The sequence below is a fragment of the Hylobates moloch genome, unplaced genomic scaffold (assembly GCF_009828535.3).
Source record: "Hylobates moloch isolate HMO894 unplaced genomic scaffold, HMol_V3 SCAFFOLD_21, whole genome shotgun sequence".
NCBI lineage: Eukaryota > Metazoa > Chordata > Mammalia > Primates > Hylobatidae > Hylobates > Hylobates moloch.
In genome coordinates this window covers 36,794,860-36,812,914 of record NW_026652296.1, presented here as the reverse complement: position 1 = coordinate 36,812,914, position 18,055 = coordinate 36,794,860, and the positions used below count along the sequence as shown (strand labels likewise).

Here is an 18,055-nt window from a genome sequence, read left to right as displayed (position 1 = left end):
GCCCAGGGAAAGGCTCTGAGCAGGTAGGAGTGGGTACCAGCAAACATGGAAGGAAATGAGCTAATGGGAATTGTGAAGCAAAGGCAATATATATGACAAACCAGTCTGTGTTGAAAGAGATATCGAAGGATGTGGAAATGACAAAATAAAATTCCACTAATTTTGATCCCTTTCATTCATACTTAGTCGTAATTTATGATACTCAAAGTTGAAAAAATTCACTTCAGTAAGAAAAAAGTTGTTCTTTTAAAAAAATAAATTGTTTGATATAATTTGAGTACATTTTACAATTTAGTAAATAATCAGTTGTAAAATCAACTTGTTCAGCAGGCCAAAACGTGCACTGTACACTGTAGCCCAGCACTCCTCCACTTTAATGTGTAGACTCATCAGCTGGGATGGTGTTAAAATGCAGATTCTGATTTAGTAGGTGCAGGTGCTACTCAAGATTCTGCATTTCCAACAAGCTCCCAGCTGGTGCTGATGCTGCTGGTTCTCAGCAAATTCTGAGTGGCCAACTACAGAGAGCACCCTAGGAGACCCAGCTGTGCCTCTCTCAAGATGCCTCAGTAGCAGATTCGTGTTTGGGACTTGACACCTCAAGATCATCACTAAGTAGAGATTATTGCAGTCACATAATTTCCTGCTTGAATGAACAGCCATGTACCTGGGAAGAGCTAATCCCCATTACAGATTTACAGTTCTGTTTTCCTATGGACTTGTCGGATGCTAATGTGATTGGGTTTACCCGTGGGTTTCAGGATGTCTGCTAGCAATCAAAGGTTCCTCTAGGCTGCAAGGGAGCCAATTCCTGCAGTCTCCTTCATTTGGAAGCAGAGACTTTATAGAGATTCAGGTAATCAATTTCTGCTAACTCTGGCTAGCCGCCCCAACAGATCCTTTTTAACATTCACCGAATAGGTAGGACTGCATTTTATCTAACTCTCACAGTTACTATGCGTTTATCAGCTGGCTGGTACAGTCTGAAACAGTGTGGGTCTGGGTGATTAGCTTGTTTTCAAGTGTGATTCTCTTGTCTCATCTCTGTTTTCTCCTCCTCCAGGAGAAATGGGTTCCCTGAGACAAGTGTAAACTACATGCCCAGCCCGCCAGCCTGACGCCCAGTTGGGGAGAGAGGACCATGGATGGCATCATTGAACAGAAGAGCATGCTGGTGCACAGTAAAATCAGTGATGCTGGCAAGAGGAATGGTTTAATTAACACCAGAAACTTGATGGCCGAGAGCAGAGATGGTCTGGTGTCTGTTTACCCAGCGCCCCAGTACCAGAGCCACCGGGTGGGGGCCAGCACAGTGCCGGCCAGCCTGGACAGCAGCAGGAGTGAGCCAGTGCAGCAGCTGCTGGACCCCAACACCCTGCAGCAGTCAGTGGAGTCCCGCTACAGGCCCAACATCATCCTCTATTCAGAGGGCATGCTGCGCTCCTGGGGGGACGGTGTGGCTGCCGACTGCTGCGAGACCACCTTCATCGAGGACCGGTCACCCACCAAAGACAGCCTCGAGTACCCCGATGGGAAGTTCATCGACCTCTCAGCTGATGACATAAAAATCCACACCCTGTCCTACGATGTGGAGGAAGAGGAGGAGTTCCAGGAGCTGGAGGTCAGAGGATGTGTTTGTCAGAGGCCCTCTAGGAATGCATGATGGGGATTCTAGGGAGGGCAGGAGCCATGAATGCCTGGCAAAAGTTAGGGAATGAAACTGGTGTGCAAAAATGCAGAAACCAAAGGCAGTCTTGGTGCCCTTCACTCTTGAATGCTTGTGGAAGATAGAAGGAGAGGAAAGACTTAGATTAACAGAAAGCCAGGGGCGCTTCAGCAGTGATTCTGGTATGAGATGACCCCAGGTATGGCTGTCGGATGGGGCTGCAGATGGCAGTGCCAGTGGGTTCATCAGTTTTCCCTGCTCTCCCGCATCCCATGAGACAGAGAGGTCATTGACAAGATGAGAGAGGGACGCCTGATCCTAGAGCCACATGAGGCTGGAAATACACTTGACGGGGGACACTTTGGGAGGTGTTTCTACTGTCACCTGTGGTTCCTTGACTTTGCATTCCACAGTTACTACTGAGAGATTGTTGATAGAGCTGAACCGTGCTGGAAGAAAGTGTAAGTACTGATAGCCTGAAGGGAAGATAAGTTGACTTCTTAGATGACTCACTTCTTTAGTGGACTGGAGGGCAGGTGACAGCATTTGAATTACATGCACAGAGATGTACACACTGTACGTTGGATACAGTGTGGTAGGCACAGTGGTTGCTGGGTGTGTGGCACATTGTCCCCCCAGGGCAGCACCGGTGAGAGGGTGAGAGCAGCTGCTGCAGGCCATGGACTAGCGCTTTGCTGCCCATGCCCCCCAAGTCATTCCACTGCAGTGAGGCCAGGGGTGTTTTCCCAGGACGCGATGTCAGGGAAACACGCGCCAGGCTTTCCGTCAGTTTGGTGGGGAAGGAAACCGCTGAGCAGATCCGACCTTCAGAGGCAGTGTGTGGCCAAAAGGGGAAGGGATGTCTGTTTTTCACTGAGGTAGGCGAGAATATTTTTGTAGGTGGAGAGGAAATGTTCAGAATGGAAAAATCATGACCGTGGCCAGCGGCTGGGGAGTGGTCTTGGGGAGGCAGGAGCTGAACTCCAGGCATGTATGTGTGAGAGCTGGCCTCTCAGAAGAAGGCCTCATGCTGGCCTGGGAGAGAAGAGAAGGGTGGGGTAAGGGAAACTTTGAAGGGCTCTGGGTTGGAGGAAGGAAAGGAGGGGTTCGTGTTGGCTGAGCATCAGCACAGCCAGAGAGGCTCCTGGGGTGTGAGGAGATTGCAGGCGGTCTAGAGCAATGAACTGGGGGAAGTGCCCGTTCTAGAAAAGATTCCTGGAGAAACTGCCCAGCTGCAGTATGAGTTCGTGTGAAGATCTGGTCAGACCCAGGGCTCCGTGACTTTCTCCAGCCATGTGGGACCGTCTTTAGCAGGTGAGGCTCCCTTGGCAAGGTGTACTCTGCCTGGACGGTGGAGGTGGCAGGAGAAAGCAATAGGGAGGAAGTTTGGAGCAGAATCAGACCCACAACCATGGGACCCCACACTTGATAGAAAGGCCGGAGAAACTGCAAGGGAATGACAGGCCAAGGAGACCAGAAGATCAGGATTGGAGACCCCATTGAGAACCAGGAGCTGAGAGATCCAGCTTTAGTCAGGAGGGAGGATCAGAAATGGAGAGGGAAACTTCGGCGCAACTCCAGCCAGTGGAGCCCGGGAAGCCCACTGGCAGGGAGCGGAGAGTCGTGGCATGGAAGAGGACCAAGACGTGATGCCTGGGCATCTGCGCAGGCCCCAATGCCCTCTGGTGACACCTGTGAAGGGAGGGAGGACGCCCACGCTGCAGCTGTGGAAAGTTGGGAGCATGCTTGGCTTCTGTTCAGAAGCCTCTGCCCCTGTCTACTAAGTTTTCCAAGATCTGAGGGCTTTGCTGACAGCAAGGTATAAATGCTGCCCGACTCGCATGGAGTGGAATTAGAGAAGCAGATGCGCGAAAATGCAGCCCCAGGAGTTATGGGAATGGAATACCCCATCAGCTCTGAAGAGGGGCTGGGGCCCTGTGCTCAATGTGGGGTTCAGAAGTCATCACACAGGCAGGAGCCCTTCCCCGGCTGCGTCTTGAGGTTGAGTAAGAAGAGGCTTGAGGGGAGCTAGCAGAGAAATTCCAGTCCAAGAGGACCTGGGGAGCACAGAAGCAGCAGCTCTGGAGATCTGCAGGGAAGAGGAACTGGTCAGAAATGCAGAGGCCTACAGGGAGGACGGGGGTGGGAGACAGGCTGGAGAAGGAGCGGGTCCCATCAGTAAGGACCTTATCAGCCACCTAAGGGAGACTGGATTTATGCAGAGTCACAAACTCAGATACGTGTGAGACAGAAGGGACCCACCAAAGAGTCAAGAAGGAGCCCTGGGAGAGGTGGGCCTGGAGCCCAGAGAGCCAGGCCCCACCCAGAGCATCTGTCCCCTCTGCTTCAGGGTCACTGCTGTGCCCCACCACACAGGCCATGTTGCTGGGGAGCCTGAATAGATTTGTTAGAGTAACCAAGAGCCAGAATGCGCCAACATTTAATCCACAAGACAACACAAAGTGAGCAGGATGTCACGTGGAGGACCTGGGAATCGCACGAGGCGGCCTTGGTGCCTGCGCTCAACCATGCAGGTCCATGGAAGGGTTTCAGGCAGAAGGGCTGTGGTTAGATCTTGATCTGTATTTTCAGGAGCTGCTCTGGCCAAGAGTGGGACAAGGATGTAGGGGAGATGGAGGCGAGAGGGGAGGCAGCCTGGGGCTAGGACCAAACCAGATGTGCCCCCTGCCTCTTTTGGGGCTCATCATAAGGGAAGGTGAGAGAACATAAGGACAGCATTAGAAGTGGTGAAGAAATTTCTAAAAGGTGAAATTTGTCATTAATGGAGATGAGAGGGTAGAAAGGAAGGGATCAGAGATGCTCCCAAGCCCCCGGCCAAACTGGCCAGCAGAGGATTTTCAGCTTTCTTAGGAGTTTTTGGAAAATCCCTCCAGGACACAGTATGCCCCAGCGATAGAAGGCTTGGGATGGTAACTAGATTGAAAAGGACATTTGAATGTCTCCATCCGTTCTTTCTCACCCCTGTGGGTTTCCCCCTCCCTCTCATTGCATCCATGCACTTCTCTTGAATAACTACGCTCTGCTAAGGTCAATGGGAGGAGAGCAGGTGGGAGGGGAGCAGGTGAGAGGTGAGCAGATGGGAGGTGAGCAGATGGGAGGAGAGCAGGTGGGAGGGGAGCAGGTGAGAGGGGAGCAGGTGGGAGGGGAGCAGGTGGGAGGGGAGCAGGTGGGAGGGGAGCAGGTGAGAAGGGAGCAGGTGGGAGGGGAGCAGGTGGGAGGGGAGCAGGTGGGAGGGGAGCAGGTGGGAGGGGAGCAGGTGGGAGAGGAGCAGGTGGAAGGGGAGCAGGTGAGCAGCAAATCTTCTTAGTTCTCAGTTAACCTCCCTCCTGGTGCTTCACAATGGACTACATTCAAAAGAATTGTTTATCCTTCTTGAAGACTCATGTGGGCTTCTGATGGAGCTTGCACGTAAACACAACCAATATTTTAATGCAATTTTTAAAAATTTATGGTATGTCTGAATCCACATTTTTGTTAATCAATTACTGAATCCATTTTATTGCAACGATTTTTCATGCAGTGGCCTCAGCAGGTAATAGATGTGGTTTTGGAACCCTACAAGGGTCTGAAATCTACTCAGAGACTCGCATGGAGTCTCTCATGCCCGACTCACATGGAGTGGAATTAGAGAAGCTGATGCATGAAAATGCAGCCCCAGGAGTTATGGGAATGGAATACCCCGTCAGCTCTGAAGTGGGGCTGGGGCCCTGAGCTCAATGCGGGGTTCAGAAGTCATCACACAGGCAGGAGCCCTCCCCCGGCAGCGTCTTGAGGATGAGTAAGAGGCGGCTTGAGGGGAGCTTAAATAAAAGCTAGGAATGGGTGGGGGCAGACACAGACTTGTCTGTCTTAGTAGGTCCAAGGCTCTGACAAGTAGTATAGACTTCTGGGGAGGTAACCTTTCCCACCCAGTCCTGCTCCTCTGATCTAGCAGCAGAAGTGGAAGCCCACCAGAAACAATTCTTTTAATAATACAGCAATAAGAATCTTTAGTCATAAAAACGGTGCCTACTCTTTGTTAATATTTCTAGGGACTTTTGATATAACGTAAGACAGAGCATGTTGGCATTTATACTAAAGTAACATCAATGAAACAGCAAGTTGTTTACAAATCGAGCTGCTTCTTAGGCACTTTAGTGAGACTTTATGGTCGGCATCCAGGGAGCTCACCTGGACCAAGAAATGGCCCCTTCCACAGGCTCTGAGCAGAAGGAATGGAGACACATTATGGCTGCTGTTGCTTCTACATGTGGCTCAGGATGCCGAGGAGGATTTCAGAGCCTCACCACAGCGGTTAACTTGGCCCTTTTTCTCTGAAAACAAAGATTTTCTCAGAAACATTCTTACAGTATAGCTATGGTGATTTTCATTCCATTCTTCGGTAATTAACAAAATACTAATGACTGGTTAGAAGTGTCATTGAACATGCAGTAGCTGTTCTTTGGTTTACTCTTTTCTCCATTCCATTAAATAATAAAGGATCATGTATTGGTTAGCATTTGCTGGATAACAAATCACCCTCAAAACACAGTGCCTTAACAACTCTTTCTTCAGCTTATGATTTCTGAGGGTCGACAATTGAGCTGGGCTCAGCTGGGTGATTGTTCTGCTGGTCTCACCTGGGCTCACTCACTTGTCCATAGCTAGCTGTGATGGGCTGGGCAGCCAGCCTCTGGCTGGCTGTTGGCTGCAGTGACAGAGGTGACTGCATCACCCAGCTGTCACCCATCCTGTCCCAGGCTTCATTGTGTGGCAGCCAGAGAGGTGGGGCCCACTTTGTGAGGGCTTGTTAAATCTTTGCCTGTGTCCTGCGTGTTACTATCTCATCGACCAGAGCAGGTCCCACAGCCAAGCTCAGTCAGTGTGGGAGGGACTGCTTAGGGTCACAATATAGGGAAGTGATAACAAATTGGATGCCAGTACTGCAACCACAGAGCCAAAAACCATAGACTTTTGGCATCATTTTTTATTCAGATCATCTAATTGAACAGAATGACAACTACTGAAACAAAAGAACAGTGAATATTGATCTGAGCTCTTTCCAGAAGGCAGTTCTACTCAGAAAAAAAAGAAAAAAAAATGTGATTTTTAACTTCTTTGAGTATTGTATAGCTTCACTTGGTTTATAGCAAATAGATACTGTTTCCCAAATAGTGCTGTTTTCAAAAAGCCATTGCCCTGGTTAAGAGGGGGGCCCCCTCATTGCCCTTGTTCAGAGGGGACCACCTCATTGCCCTGGTTCAGGGCCCCTCCCATTGCCCTGGTTCAGAGTGAGGCCTTCTCATTGTCCTGGGTCAGAGCAGGGCCCCCTCGTTGCCCCAGTTCAGAGCGGGGCCCCTTGTTGCCCTGGTTCTGAGTGGGGCTCCCTTGCTGGAGCTCCTGGGCACTGGGTGGCTGGCACTTTCCCAAGACAGATGCATCCCTGGCATTTATGAAGGAGCCTCTCCAGGTCCGAAGAGGTCGGCCTGTCTGACACATGTTTGCAAGGGCATGTGGAACATTCAGTTTGCCTTCGAGGTTGTGGTAGTAATAGGAACAGGTTCTATGGTTAACTTTGAGAATATTTATGGGAGGTTCTCCAACTATTCAGCAAGTGTTTATGATCTGTCCTGCTCCACCTTAAGTCGCCAAGTAGAGCATGGCTTGACATTAGACAGGGAGATGTAGGGGTCCTCTGGGGCTTTGCAGGAGTGCAGAGGTGCCATGCCGCTCATTATCTAGTGCCACTGCGCTCAGGGTGACAAGACAGGCATCCTGTGGGGGTGCCCTCAGGGCATCCTGGGTAGTGATAATTGGGCCTGATGTCCCACAGCCCAGGCCTCTTCCCAGGTACGTGAACACTGCTTCATCTACTTCCCAGCCAGTAGCTAAAAACTGCTGCCTCTGGGAATACCAGCAGTGGGAAACCACTTCTCCTTTCACACAAATAAACTCAGAGAGATTTCAGGGACAAGTAATGAAGCAGGTCTACAAAATATACAATTTGAGTTTACAGCCATGAAATGAAGTGGATGGAGTCCAGGTGCAGAGGCCTGACCGCCCTCCTGCCCTTAGAGATGGTGACCAGATGTTGAATGGCACTTACCTGTGGCAATGCAAAACCTCTCAGACCCGAAGTACGTCACGGTCACCCCCTAGAAGCAGTGCCCACAGGGGCTGAGCCTTTTCTTCACTGAAGGAAGAAGGGGGAAGGGAACGCTCATCGGTGGAGCACCTTTTCTGCCAGGGCCTCTGAGTGCACTTGGCCATCGAATCCTCGAAGCGCTTGGGGATGGGTCATGGTGCTGTCCTCGTCCTACACGTGTGGAGACAGAAACTTGGGGTGTTTCCAAGATGACACACGTGGCTCTGCTGTCAGCCCTTGGATCTCAGACAGATCTCCTGACTTTAGAATCTGTCTCCTCATGACGACGCTGTTCTTTCTACATTAGGGGGAAAAATGTGTTCCAGTAAACTTCTGTTTCAGCATTATGCCAGAGTCCAAGGACAAAGCAGGAAGAGACGGCACCAGGATCTCACTTCTGTGAACTCTCTGCCAAGCTTTCCAAGGCCTTCCAGTCTGTCTTCCCATGTAAAAACTTGAAAGCTGCTGGAGGACACAGAATTCTATAACTGCAATAGAGCACTTTACATATACCTCATTCATAAGTATATGGAAAGAGGGGCGAGGGCTCAACACGTATCTGAAGAAAACCCAAAAGCATGAATGAGACAGAACAACAAATAGAACAGTTGACCCAGAGGAAAGAGAAAGAGTTCAGAAAATAATAAACAGCATTTTGAAAATTATTTTTAGTGTCTCCACAGAGATTTGAGGTGCTGCTGATTTGGGTGGAGGGAAATTTGGGGGTTTTGTTTTGCTCATTTGTTTGTTTACCTCATAGCACTGGCCAGAACCTCAAATACATTGTTGAGTGTGAGTGAACGAACATCCTTGCCTTGCTCCTGATCTTAGGGGGAGCTTTTAGCTTTCATGATGAAAGGTGATGTTTTTGTAGTTCTTTGTAGACACTCTTAATCAGGTATAGGAAGTTCCCTTTACCACTACTTTGTTGAAGAGGTTTTTTATTTAATTTTATTTTTTAATTGACAATAAATGGGGTATTCATATTCATGGGGTATATAGTGATGTTTTGATACATATAACATGGTGATCAGATCAGGGTAATTAGCATATTCATTATCTCAAACATTGATCATTGCTTTGTGTTGGGAGCATTCAATAACCTCCTCTTAGCTATTTGAAACTGCATAATATATTATTTTTCAACTGTTTTCATGCTACAGTGCTGTAGAACACTGGAACTTATTCGTATCTAGCTGTAATTTTGTATGTTTTAATACATCTCTTCCCGTCTCTCCCTTCCTCCTACTCTGCCCACTCTCTACTATTCTTCCTTCTACTTTTACTTCTATAAAATTAACTCCTTTTAGCTTCCACGAGTGGAACATGCAATGCTTAACTTTCCCTTCTGACTTATTTCATTTAACATAATGTCCTCCAGTTTCATCCATGTTTGCTGCAAATGACATAATTTCATTATTTTTTATGGCTGAATGGTATCCTGTGGTGTTGAAATGGGAGAGTTCCCTGATTCCCCTTGCAGGACGTGCGATGGGTGTGGCTCACCTGTTCTGTTGCCGCTCAAACCCCTTGTGGGACTGGAGCATGCAGAAGGGCAGGTGCAGAGGCTGGGGGGAGTGCTTTGTGCTCTGGCCTTGCAGTAGTGTCTAGGGGTGGGTGCCTGCAACCCCAGGGTTACAAAGCTCTTTCAGCTTTGCTGTCCGCAGACGGCTTGAATACTAACAGGCTCAATGGGCCCTCTGCCTTTTCGCAAGGACAGAGGGCTGGATCCAGAGCTGTTGCCCAGCATCCTGGAAAAATCAGGTCACACACGGGCTTGAAGGATGAATGCGAAGTTTTATTGAGTGGTAGAGGTAGTTTTCAGTGGTATGGATGTGGAGCAGGGAAGGAGACTGGAGTAGGCCACCCAGCGGCTGGGCTCCTCTCTGACCACCCCCAACCAAACTCCTCTCGGCGTTCAGATGTTCCTCCTCTTCTCCCTTTCTCTGCCATGTTGTTCTGCCATCCGTCTATTTGCTGGTCTTCTGGCTTGCTAGTCTGCTTCTGGGTCCTGGGTTTCAGGGTTTATATGGGTGTAGGCATGCGGGCCAAAAGACAACTTTTTGTGTACAAAAACAGGAATGCCTTTTCTCACTTAGGGCCACAGATATCCAGGCTTGAGGGTGGGGCTTTGCCAGGAAACTGCCCTCTTCTACCCAGTATTTCCCTGTTTCCTGTCCTATCAGTGTACAACTACCGCATTTTGTTTATGCATTTATCTGTTTGTTGTTGGAGACCTAGGTTAATTCCATATCTTGGATACTGTGAATAGCACTGCAACAAACACGTGGTGTAGATGTCTATCTAATATACTGATTTTGTTTCCTTTGGATAAATGGCAGGTAGTGGGGTTGTTGGATCGTATGGCAGTTCTGTTTGTAGTTTTTTCAGGGAGCTGCATATGGGTGTTCAATTCGTCAGGTACTACTTAGGTAATCGTGTGTGGTGTTTCTTTATTGTCCTTTATTTTTTCATCCTATTACATTAACTGCTTTTTTTTTTTTTTTTTTTGAGACGGAGTCTTGCTCTGTCGCCCAGGCTGGAGTGCAATGGCGTGATCTCGGCTCACTGCAAGCTCTGCCTCCCGGGTTCACGCCATTCTCCTGCCTCAGCCTCCCGAGTAGCTGGGACTATAGGCGCCCGCCACCATGCCCGGCTAATTTTTTTTGTATTTTTAGTAGAGACGGGGTTTCACCGTGTTAGCCAGGATGGTCTCGATCTCCTGACCTCGTGATCCACCCACCTCAGCCTCCCAAAGTGCTGGGATTACAGGTGTGAGCCACTGCACCCAGCCTACATTAACTGCTTTGCAGATAACAGATCTTCCTTGCATTTGGGGGTAAATCCCACTTTGTCATGGTTTATAATCCTCTTTAAGTGTCACTGGATCTTATTTTTCTAATCCTTGGATAAGGATTTCTGTGCCTATATTCACGAGGGATGTTGATCTGCAGTTTTCTCTTCTTGTGCCATCTTTTCCGGGCTCTGGTATGAAGGTTATATTGGCTGCATAGAATAAGTTTAGAATTATTTCTCTCTTTATTTTCTGAAAGACTGTTTAGTATTGGTATGATTTCTTTTTAAGTGTCTGTTAGAAGTCACCAGTGAAGGCATTTGGGCCTGGCCTTTTCTTTGTGGGAAGATTTTCAATTACTGAACTGATTCTATTACCTTACTGGTTTAAGTCTCTTGTGTTAAAGAAAATCTGAAGATTGTCCTTCATTCTTATCTCAGTTTTAGTATTGTGACATCTAATTTGTTGGCATGAAGTTGTTCATCATATTCCATTTAAATCCTTTTACTTTCTGTATGGTTGGTAATATTTACTTTTTCATGCCTCATTTTAGTAATTTAAGTTTCTCTATTTCTTTCTTGGTCAGTCTAGATAGAAATTGATCATTTTTTGGATCTTTTCAAATAGCTGACTTCTGGTTCCGTTGATTTTTCTCTCGTTATTTAGTCTTCCATTTTATTAATTTTTACTCACATATTTATGACATCCTGCCCTCTGTTTCCTTTGGCTTAAATTTGCTCTTTTTTACCTTTTTTTTTTTTTAGGCGTAAGCTGGGATTACTTATTTGACATTTGTTTCGTCTTATAATGTATGTGTTCAAGGCTATAACTTTCTTTCAAACACTGTTTTAACTGTGTCCTATAAATTTTGATTTGTTGTGTTTTAATTTTTATTTAGTTGAAAATACTTCTGTAGCCATTGTGATTTTTTATTTTTCTAATGAGTTATTTATTAATGTGTTGTTTAATTTCCAAATATTCAGGGATTTTGTTGTTTCCTATTATTTATTCTTAATTAAATCTCATTAAGATTGAAGGACATAGTTTGTATAATTTCTTTTAAATTGAGACTTGATATATGGCTTAGTGTCTGATGTGTTCTGGGGAATATGCCATGTGAACAAGGAAAGAATGAGTGTTCTGTCCTGCAAAGTGTTTTATACAGGTTCGCAAGGTCAGGTGGGTTAATTCCATGTGAACAAGGAAAGAATGAGTGTTCTGTCCTGCAAAGTGTTTTATACAGATTCGCAAGGTCAGGTGGGTTAATTATGCTGTCCTTGTCTCCTGTTCTTTCTGTTTGTCTGCCTAGTTGTCACAATTAGGAGTGGAGTATCAGAAATATTTACTTTCAGTGAAGTGTCTATTTCTTTCTTTTATTTTGTCAGTGTTTACTTCATGTGTTTTGGGGCTCGGTTGTTAAGTGTGTGTACATTTATAATTGTTGTATCTTGCTGAACTGTTGGCCATTTTATTATAAAGCTTCTGTCACTGAAACACCAGGGGTTCCACCTAGAACCTGCTGCTCCACACACAGAAAGCCAATCACTGAGACGATTATTGCCAAGGAAGAGGGCTTTAATCAGGTGCTGCAGCCAAAGAGATGGGAGCTCAGTCTCAAATCCATCTCCCTGCGACTGAAGTTAGGGGTTTATATAGCAGGGAAGAAGCGTAACAATGTATAGGAAAACAGGAACTCTGGAGGGACAAGGAAGCAATCGTGATGAATGAGGGGCTTGCTGTCTCATAGTCTGGATGCAGTGATTTGGTGAGTTTCAGTTCTTTGATACATTTTGAAAGGCCTGGAGGTACTTTTCTGAGGAAGGAACTCAGATAAAACAATTTTAAGTTTCAATCTTTAAGACCAGAAGTGTCAGTTCTCTATTTATCCAAAAAAAATTGTCTACTGGACTATTGGGTCAGTTTCATGTCCCTCTTTGTGTCTAATAATATTTTTTGTCTTAAAGTCTGTCTTGTCTGATATTAACATAGCCACTCTATCTTAATTATTATTGTTTGTGTGATGTATCTTTTCCTATCCTTTTGCTTACAATTGATTTTTGTAAATAGAAGGGACATACCTGAATCACATTTTTGAAGTTAAGCCTTACAATCTCTGTCTTTTGATTGGAATATTTAGTCCATTGGCATTAACCATAATTTTGATTATTGGAATAATGTCTGCCATTTTGATTTTTGTTTTCTGCATGTATCCTGGTTTAGTAGTTATTATTGTTTCTCTATTTCTTCTTCTGTTTTTGTATGTTAAGTAAATATGTTTAGAGTACCATTTTAGTTTCTCTGTTGGTATTTTAACTGTATTGTTATTTTCTTAGTATTGTCTCTGCAAATTACGATAAGCATCTTAATTTATCCAAGTTACTTCAAGTTAGTGCTAACTTCATTCCAGTAAAATATAGAAACCGCACTCCAGTACAGCCTGATTGTCCCCATTTTTTGCTCATACTGTCATGTATGTATTTCATAGGCATGTTATAATCCAACAGTAGTGTTACAACAGTTGATTTATACAATTATGTCTTTTAAAAATTATAACAGGGAAAAACAGTTTGGAGGTTTCTCAAAGAACTAAAAATAGAACTACCATTTGATCGAGCAATATCGGAAATCAATATATCAAAGATACCTGCTCCCATGTTTATTGCAGCACTATTCACAATAGCAAAGATAGGGAATCAACCTAAGTGTCTATTAATGGATAATTGGATTTTTTTAAATGTGAGATATATATATATATATATACACACACACACACAATGGAATACTCTTCATCCCTAAAAAAGAATTAAATTATGTCAGTTGCAGCAACATGGATGGAACTTGAGGCCGTTATCTTGAATGAAACAAGCCAGGCACAGGAAGACAAACATCACATGTTCACCTCCTAAGTGGGTGCTAAAAAATGTGTTCACATGGATGTAAAGAATGATATGATAGATAAGGAAACTCAGAAGGGTGAGAGAGTGGGAGCAGGGAGGATGATGATAAATTGGTTAATGGGGTACAAGGTATGTAATTTGGGTGATGGATATTCTAAAAAGCCATGACCTGACCACTATGCAATTTATGCATGTCATAAAATTGCACATGTACTCCATAAATGTGTACAGATAAAAAGGAAAAAAGATCTATAAGCCTTAAACAAACAATAAACCACACAGGATCACAGGAGAATAAAAATTTATTTATACGGTATTATATAGTTACCCTCACTCATATTTACTGTTCCCAGGGCTCTCCGTCTCTTCCTGTGAATTCATATTGCCATCTGTGTCATCTACTTCCAGCACGAAGTCTTCTTTCACTGTTTCTTGTAAGACAGGTCTGCTAGGAACAAATTCATTCAGCCTTTATTTACCTGGGAATGTCGTTCTTTTGCTCTCATTTTTGGAGAGGTCGTTTTGTTGGATATTGAATTCTTGTTTGGAAGTTTTTTTCACTCGTAACATGTCACTCTGTTGCCTTCCAGCCTCCATTGTTTCATATAAATAAGACATCAGTTGTCATGATATTTCCTGTTCGGGACAAGTCTTCTGTGGTTTTTTTCTCTTGCTTTCAAGATTTTCTCTGTTTTTCAATAATGTAATTGCCATGTCTTGGTGTTGGTCTTTTCCTATTTGAGGTTCACCAAGCTTGAATCTATAACTTTTTTCTTCACATTTGGGAAGCTTTTGGCCGTTCTTTCTTTTTTTTTTTTTTTTTTTTTTTTGAGACGGAGTCTCGCTCTGTCACCTAGGCTGGAGCGCAGTGGCGCAATCTCAGCTCACTGCAACCTCCGCCTCCCGGGTTCAAGTAATTCTCCTGCCTCAGCCTCCTGAGTAGCTGGGATTACAGGCACACGCCACCATGCACGGCTAATTTTTGAATTTTTTTAGTAGAGACAGGATTTCACTATGTTGGCCAGGCTGGACTCTCCTCTCCTTTTCAAAATCCCCTTGCAAATACATTGTTATGCTCGATATTTCTCCACAGATATTTGAGGTTCTGTTCCTTTTCCTTTAACATTTTTCTTTCTGTTCTTCAGCTTGGATAATTGATCTTTCAAATGTGTAGTTCCCTCTGTCATAACAAATCTGCTGTTGAGCCCCTCTTGAGAGTTTTCATTTCATATTTTATGTTCGTTTCCATCCAGTTACTTCTTATGGGTTCTATGCCTTTCCTTACATTGAGTCATTGTCATCATGTTTTCCTTTTATTATTAAACACGGTTTTCTTTAGTCTGGGAACATATTTGTCACTGTTGCATTGAAGTCTTTTTTTTACTAAATCCAACAACTGTGCCCCCGCCCCACCCCCAAGACAGTTTCTGTTGACTGCTTTTTTTTTTTTTTTAAACTAGGTATGGGTCATGCTTTCCTGTTTCTATACCTGGCTAGTATTTTTTGTTGTGATTGAAAACTAAACTAAACAACTTGAATGATATAGCATAGCAACACAGGATTCTGATTTTTACCCCTAAGGTTATGATCGTTACTTGGTGTTTCTAAAAAAAAAAAAAAAAAGTGTTGTTTTGGGTGTCTTGTTTTAGTTTCTTTATTGACTTATCGGGAATAAATATGCGGAATCTTTCTCCTCTGTTGTATTCAGCCACTGATGTCTCCTCAGCTTTGTCTTTTTTTTTTTTTTTAACTCTTTTTTTATTGCTAAGCCTGACCTCCTGGGATTCACTCCTGGGTCTGCATAGCTTAGAGGTCAGTCAGTTAATTATTGGGTAGAGGTTGGGCTCAAATACCTCAAGCAGATAAGGTTTCTCCGTCTGCCAATAGCTCCATGTGTGGTTTGGGCAATGCATTCAAGGTTCAGGCAGTTTTCAAGTGTGCTCCAGCCCCTGCTGCCTGTCTGGCTTTCTTCTGCCTCCGCTGTGCATTCACATTGCCACCAGGTCCACTCGGGATGTGAGAAGAGCTTACCAAGCCCCGCTATGCTTCCCTCATTTCCAGGAGCTCCCCTTTAAATTCCTGGTTGTCCTCCAATTTGCCATTTGACCCAACCAGAGTTATAGCCTTAGACTAGAAGAGCTGGAAGCACCTCCACCGGTAGCTGGGCATGGTTTTCCAACCTCTGCTCTCAAGCAATTCAGCCCCTTCCAGGAGTGAAGTTCCTGGTTTCCATGGCTAACCCCTTTCTAGTAGAAGTATTTCATGGACCAAGCTGGTGGATGGCTTGGAGCAGCCCAGGGCAAGAACACCACAGACTCCCACTGTTACTACTCAAAATTTAGCAGTTTTTCATAAATAACACATTTTGATATATTGCTGGCTGCTGGTCAGTTTGAGAGCCTGGCTATGGCTGTGTTTGTCAGTTTTGTCCAATTATTTCCTGGGCACGAGATTGGCCTGCCTCCTGACTGCCCTAGCAGAAGCTGTGCCAGTATACTATCTAAGCGCTGGACGTGCATTTCCCATCATGCAGTAAATATGGACAAAGAATGTGTTGATGCCCACACATGGCTTGTGGTTAGGCTGAGAATTTTAATCAAATTAATTATCACTCAATAACATGATATCTATTTGCTTATGGCATTAGAAAATTAAATTACTCATTTCCCTCCCTTGGAGCAGTCCCTAAATAGAGAAACGCATTTAGATATTCCAGATTCTTCCAGATCTTTGTGTGGGTCACTCACACAACGGAACCAGTTTCACCTCCTTATAGTTGCATCTCATTTATTCCAAATTCTTCCAGATCTGTGTGTGGATCACTCACACAAATGAACCAGTTTCACCTCCTTATAGTTGCGTCTCATTTATTCCGGATTCTTCCAGATCTGTGTGTGGATCACTCACACAAAGGAATCAATTTCACCGCCTTATAGTTGCATCTCATTTTGTGCTGCCCAAATTGCAGCAACCACCTTATTCTGTGAAGAGCCACCAGCATGAATAACTGGCTCATCCTAGAAATTGAATTTCCTTCATGAAGCAAATATGTGCCACCACTGAGGGCAGGCCAAATACTTACAATTTTCAAAAATAAAATTAAAAATATTTTGTGAAATATGAACATGATTGGAATGGTAGTATGGCATCTAATGTTTTAATTTTCTATATCAAAAATATTAATAACTCATCTAAATGTGTCACTCAAGGCATGTTTCTCAAAAAATAAAAATTAATATCTTTACATTATTATCTTAGACATTCTCATCTTATGTGCATCAATAAAAGGCATTGGGGTGTGAAATGTTGCCATTTGGTGAGAGGGAAAGAATCTCCCAGATAATAATACGAGGGGATCATTCTTCATTTTCCTCCGAAACAACGTGATAAGAAAAGGGGTGCTGGCATCTATCCAAATGTGTGTGCTGAGAAAAGAAAATCTTTTTAATTTTTCAGACTTGTGCTGATCAGATCTCTTGATGTGGCTTCCGTGCCACTGTGTAAAATTGTGGGTGAGTAGAGACCTGTTCCATCTGTGGCTGCCGTAATAAAGGGAACAATGGTCAAAGAATTGTGATCTTTTGTTACTGCAAGGCTATATAACTATTATAATGAAATCCAACTTTTCTGTATTTACATGGAGCTATGAATGAAATACCTTCTGACATAAGTAATTGTGACAAATGTAGTTTGAGGAGTAGTTAAGAGGCCCATAATTCATGAACCTCTTCCACACTCAGTTTTGAACAAATAGTAGTAAAATGTTGATTCTAAATGAAATTATAGTTTAATAAGTTGTCCCAAACTTGGCCAAAGGCCCTCTTGTCTCAAGTAGTACTCACTGAAACAAAATCCAGTACCAATAAAAAGGATCCTTCAGAATGCCCTGTAATGTAGATGTGCTCAATGGCTTATTAAAACATCTCTCTTTATGGGCCTGCCTCTGTCTTCAGCACTTTGGTAACTCTCTAATATGTGTCTAAAGTATATTTCTGCAGTGATTAGCCTAGAGGCTGAAACTGGCCCAATTGTCCCATAGAACTGATATTTATGGTTTCTTTGAATAAACAGAAATTGATCCTCCCAATCTTAAAACTTGAAAAAGTTACATTTGTCTTATCTGAGTTCCTTTCTCAGGAAACCAACCATCAGGCCTCCCAGAGAGCACCAGGAACTGAAACTCACCAGATCACCAGATCTGGAGGATGAGACACTGGACCCCTCACCCATCACAATTGTCTAAATGACCACATGCTGCTCGTTGACCATCTCCTCATCCTTATCACTCCCTAATTCCTGTTTTCCCACACAAGGTTAAATTTATTTCCTGTTATATAAACTCCTAATTAAATTTATTTATTTAGAGATAGGGTCTTGCTCTGTCACCCAGGCTGGAGTGCAGTGGCACAATCTTTGCTCAGTTAAGCCTTGACCTCCCAGGCTCAAGCAATCTTCCCACCACAACCTCCTGAGTAGCTCAGACTACAGGTGCTCACCACCATGCCCAGCTAATTTTTGTATTTGTTTTTTTGTACAGACAGGGTCTGTGTTAC

General features: G+C 44.3%; 1 protein-coding gene across 5 annotated transcripts in view; it reads left to right on the top strand.

Moving 5' to 3' along the window:
- Window positions 1-18,055, top strand: part of SYNDIG1 (synapse differentiation inducing 1) — a 195,684-nt gene that overhangs the window by 71,396 nt on the left and 106,233 nt on the right. For all 5 annotated transcript variants that reach the window (XM_032142053.2, XM_032142054.2, XM_032142052.2 and 2 more), the window contains exon 2: window positions 1,064-1,621. In XM_032142053.2, coding sequence (XP_031997944.1) covers window positions 1,142-1,621 — 480 coding nt within the window. In that variant the 5' untranslated portion in view covers window positions 1,064-1,141. The remainder of the gene's footprint in view (window positions 1-1,063; window positions 1,622-18,055) is intronic.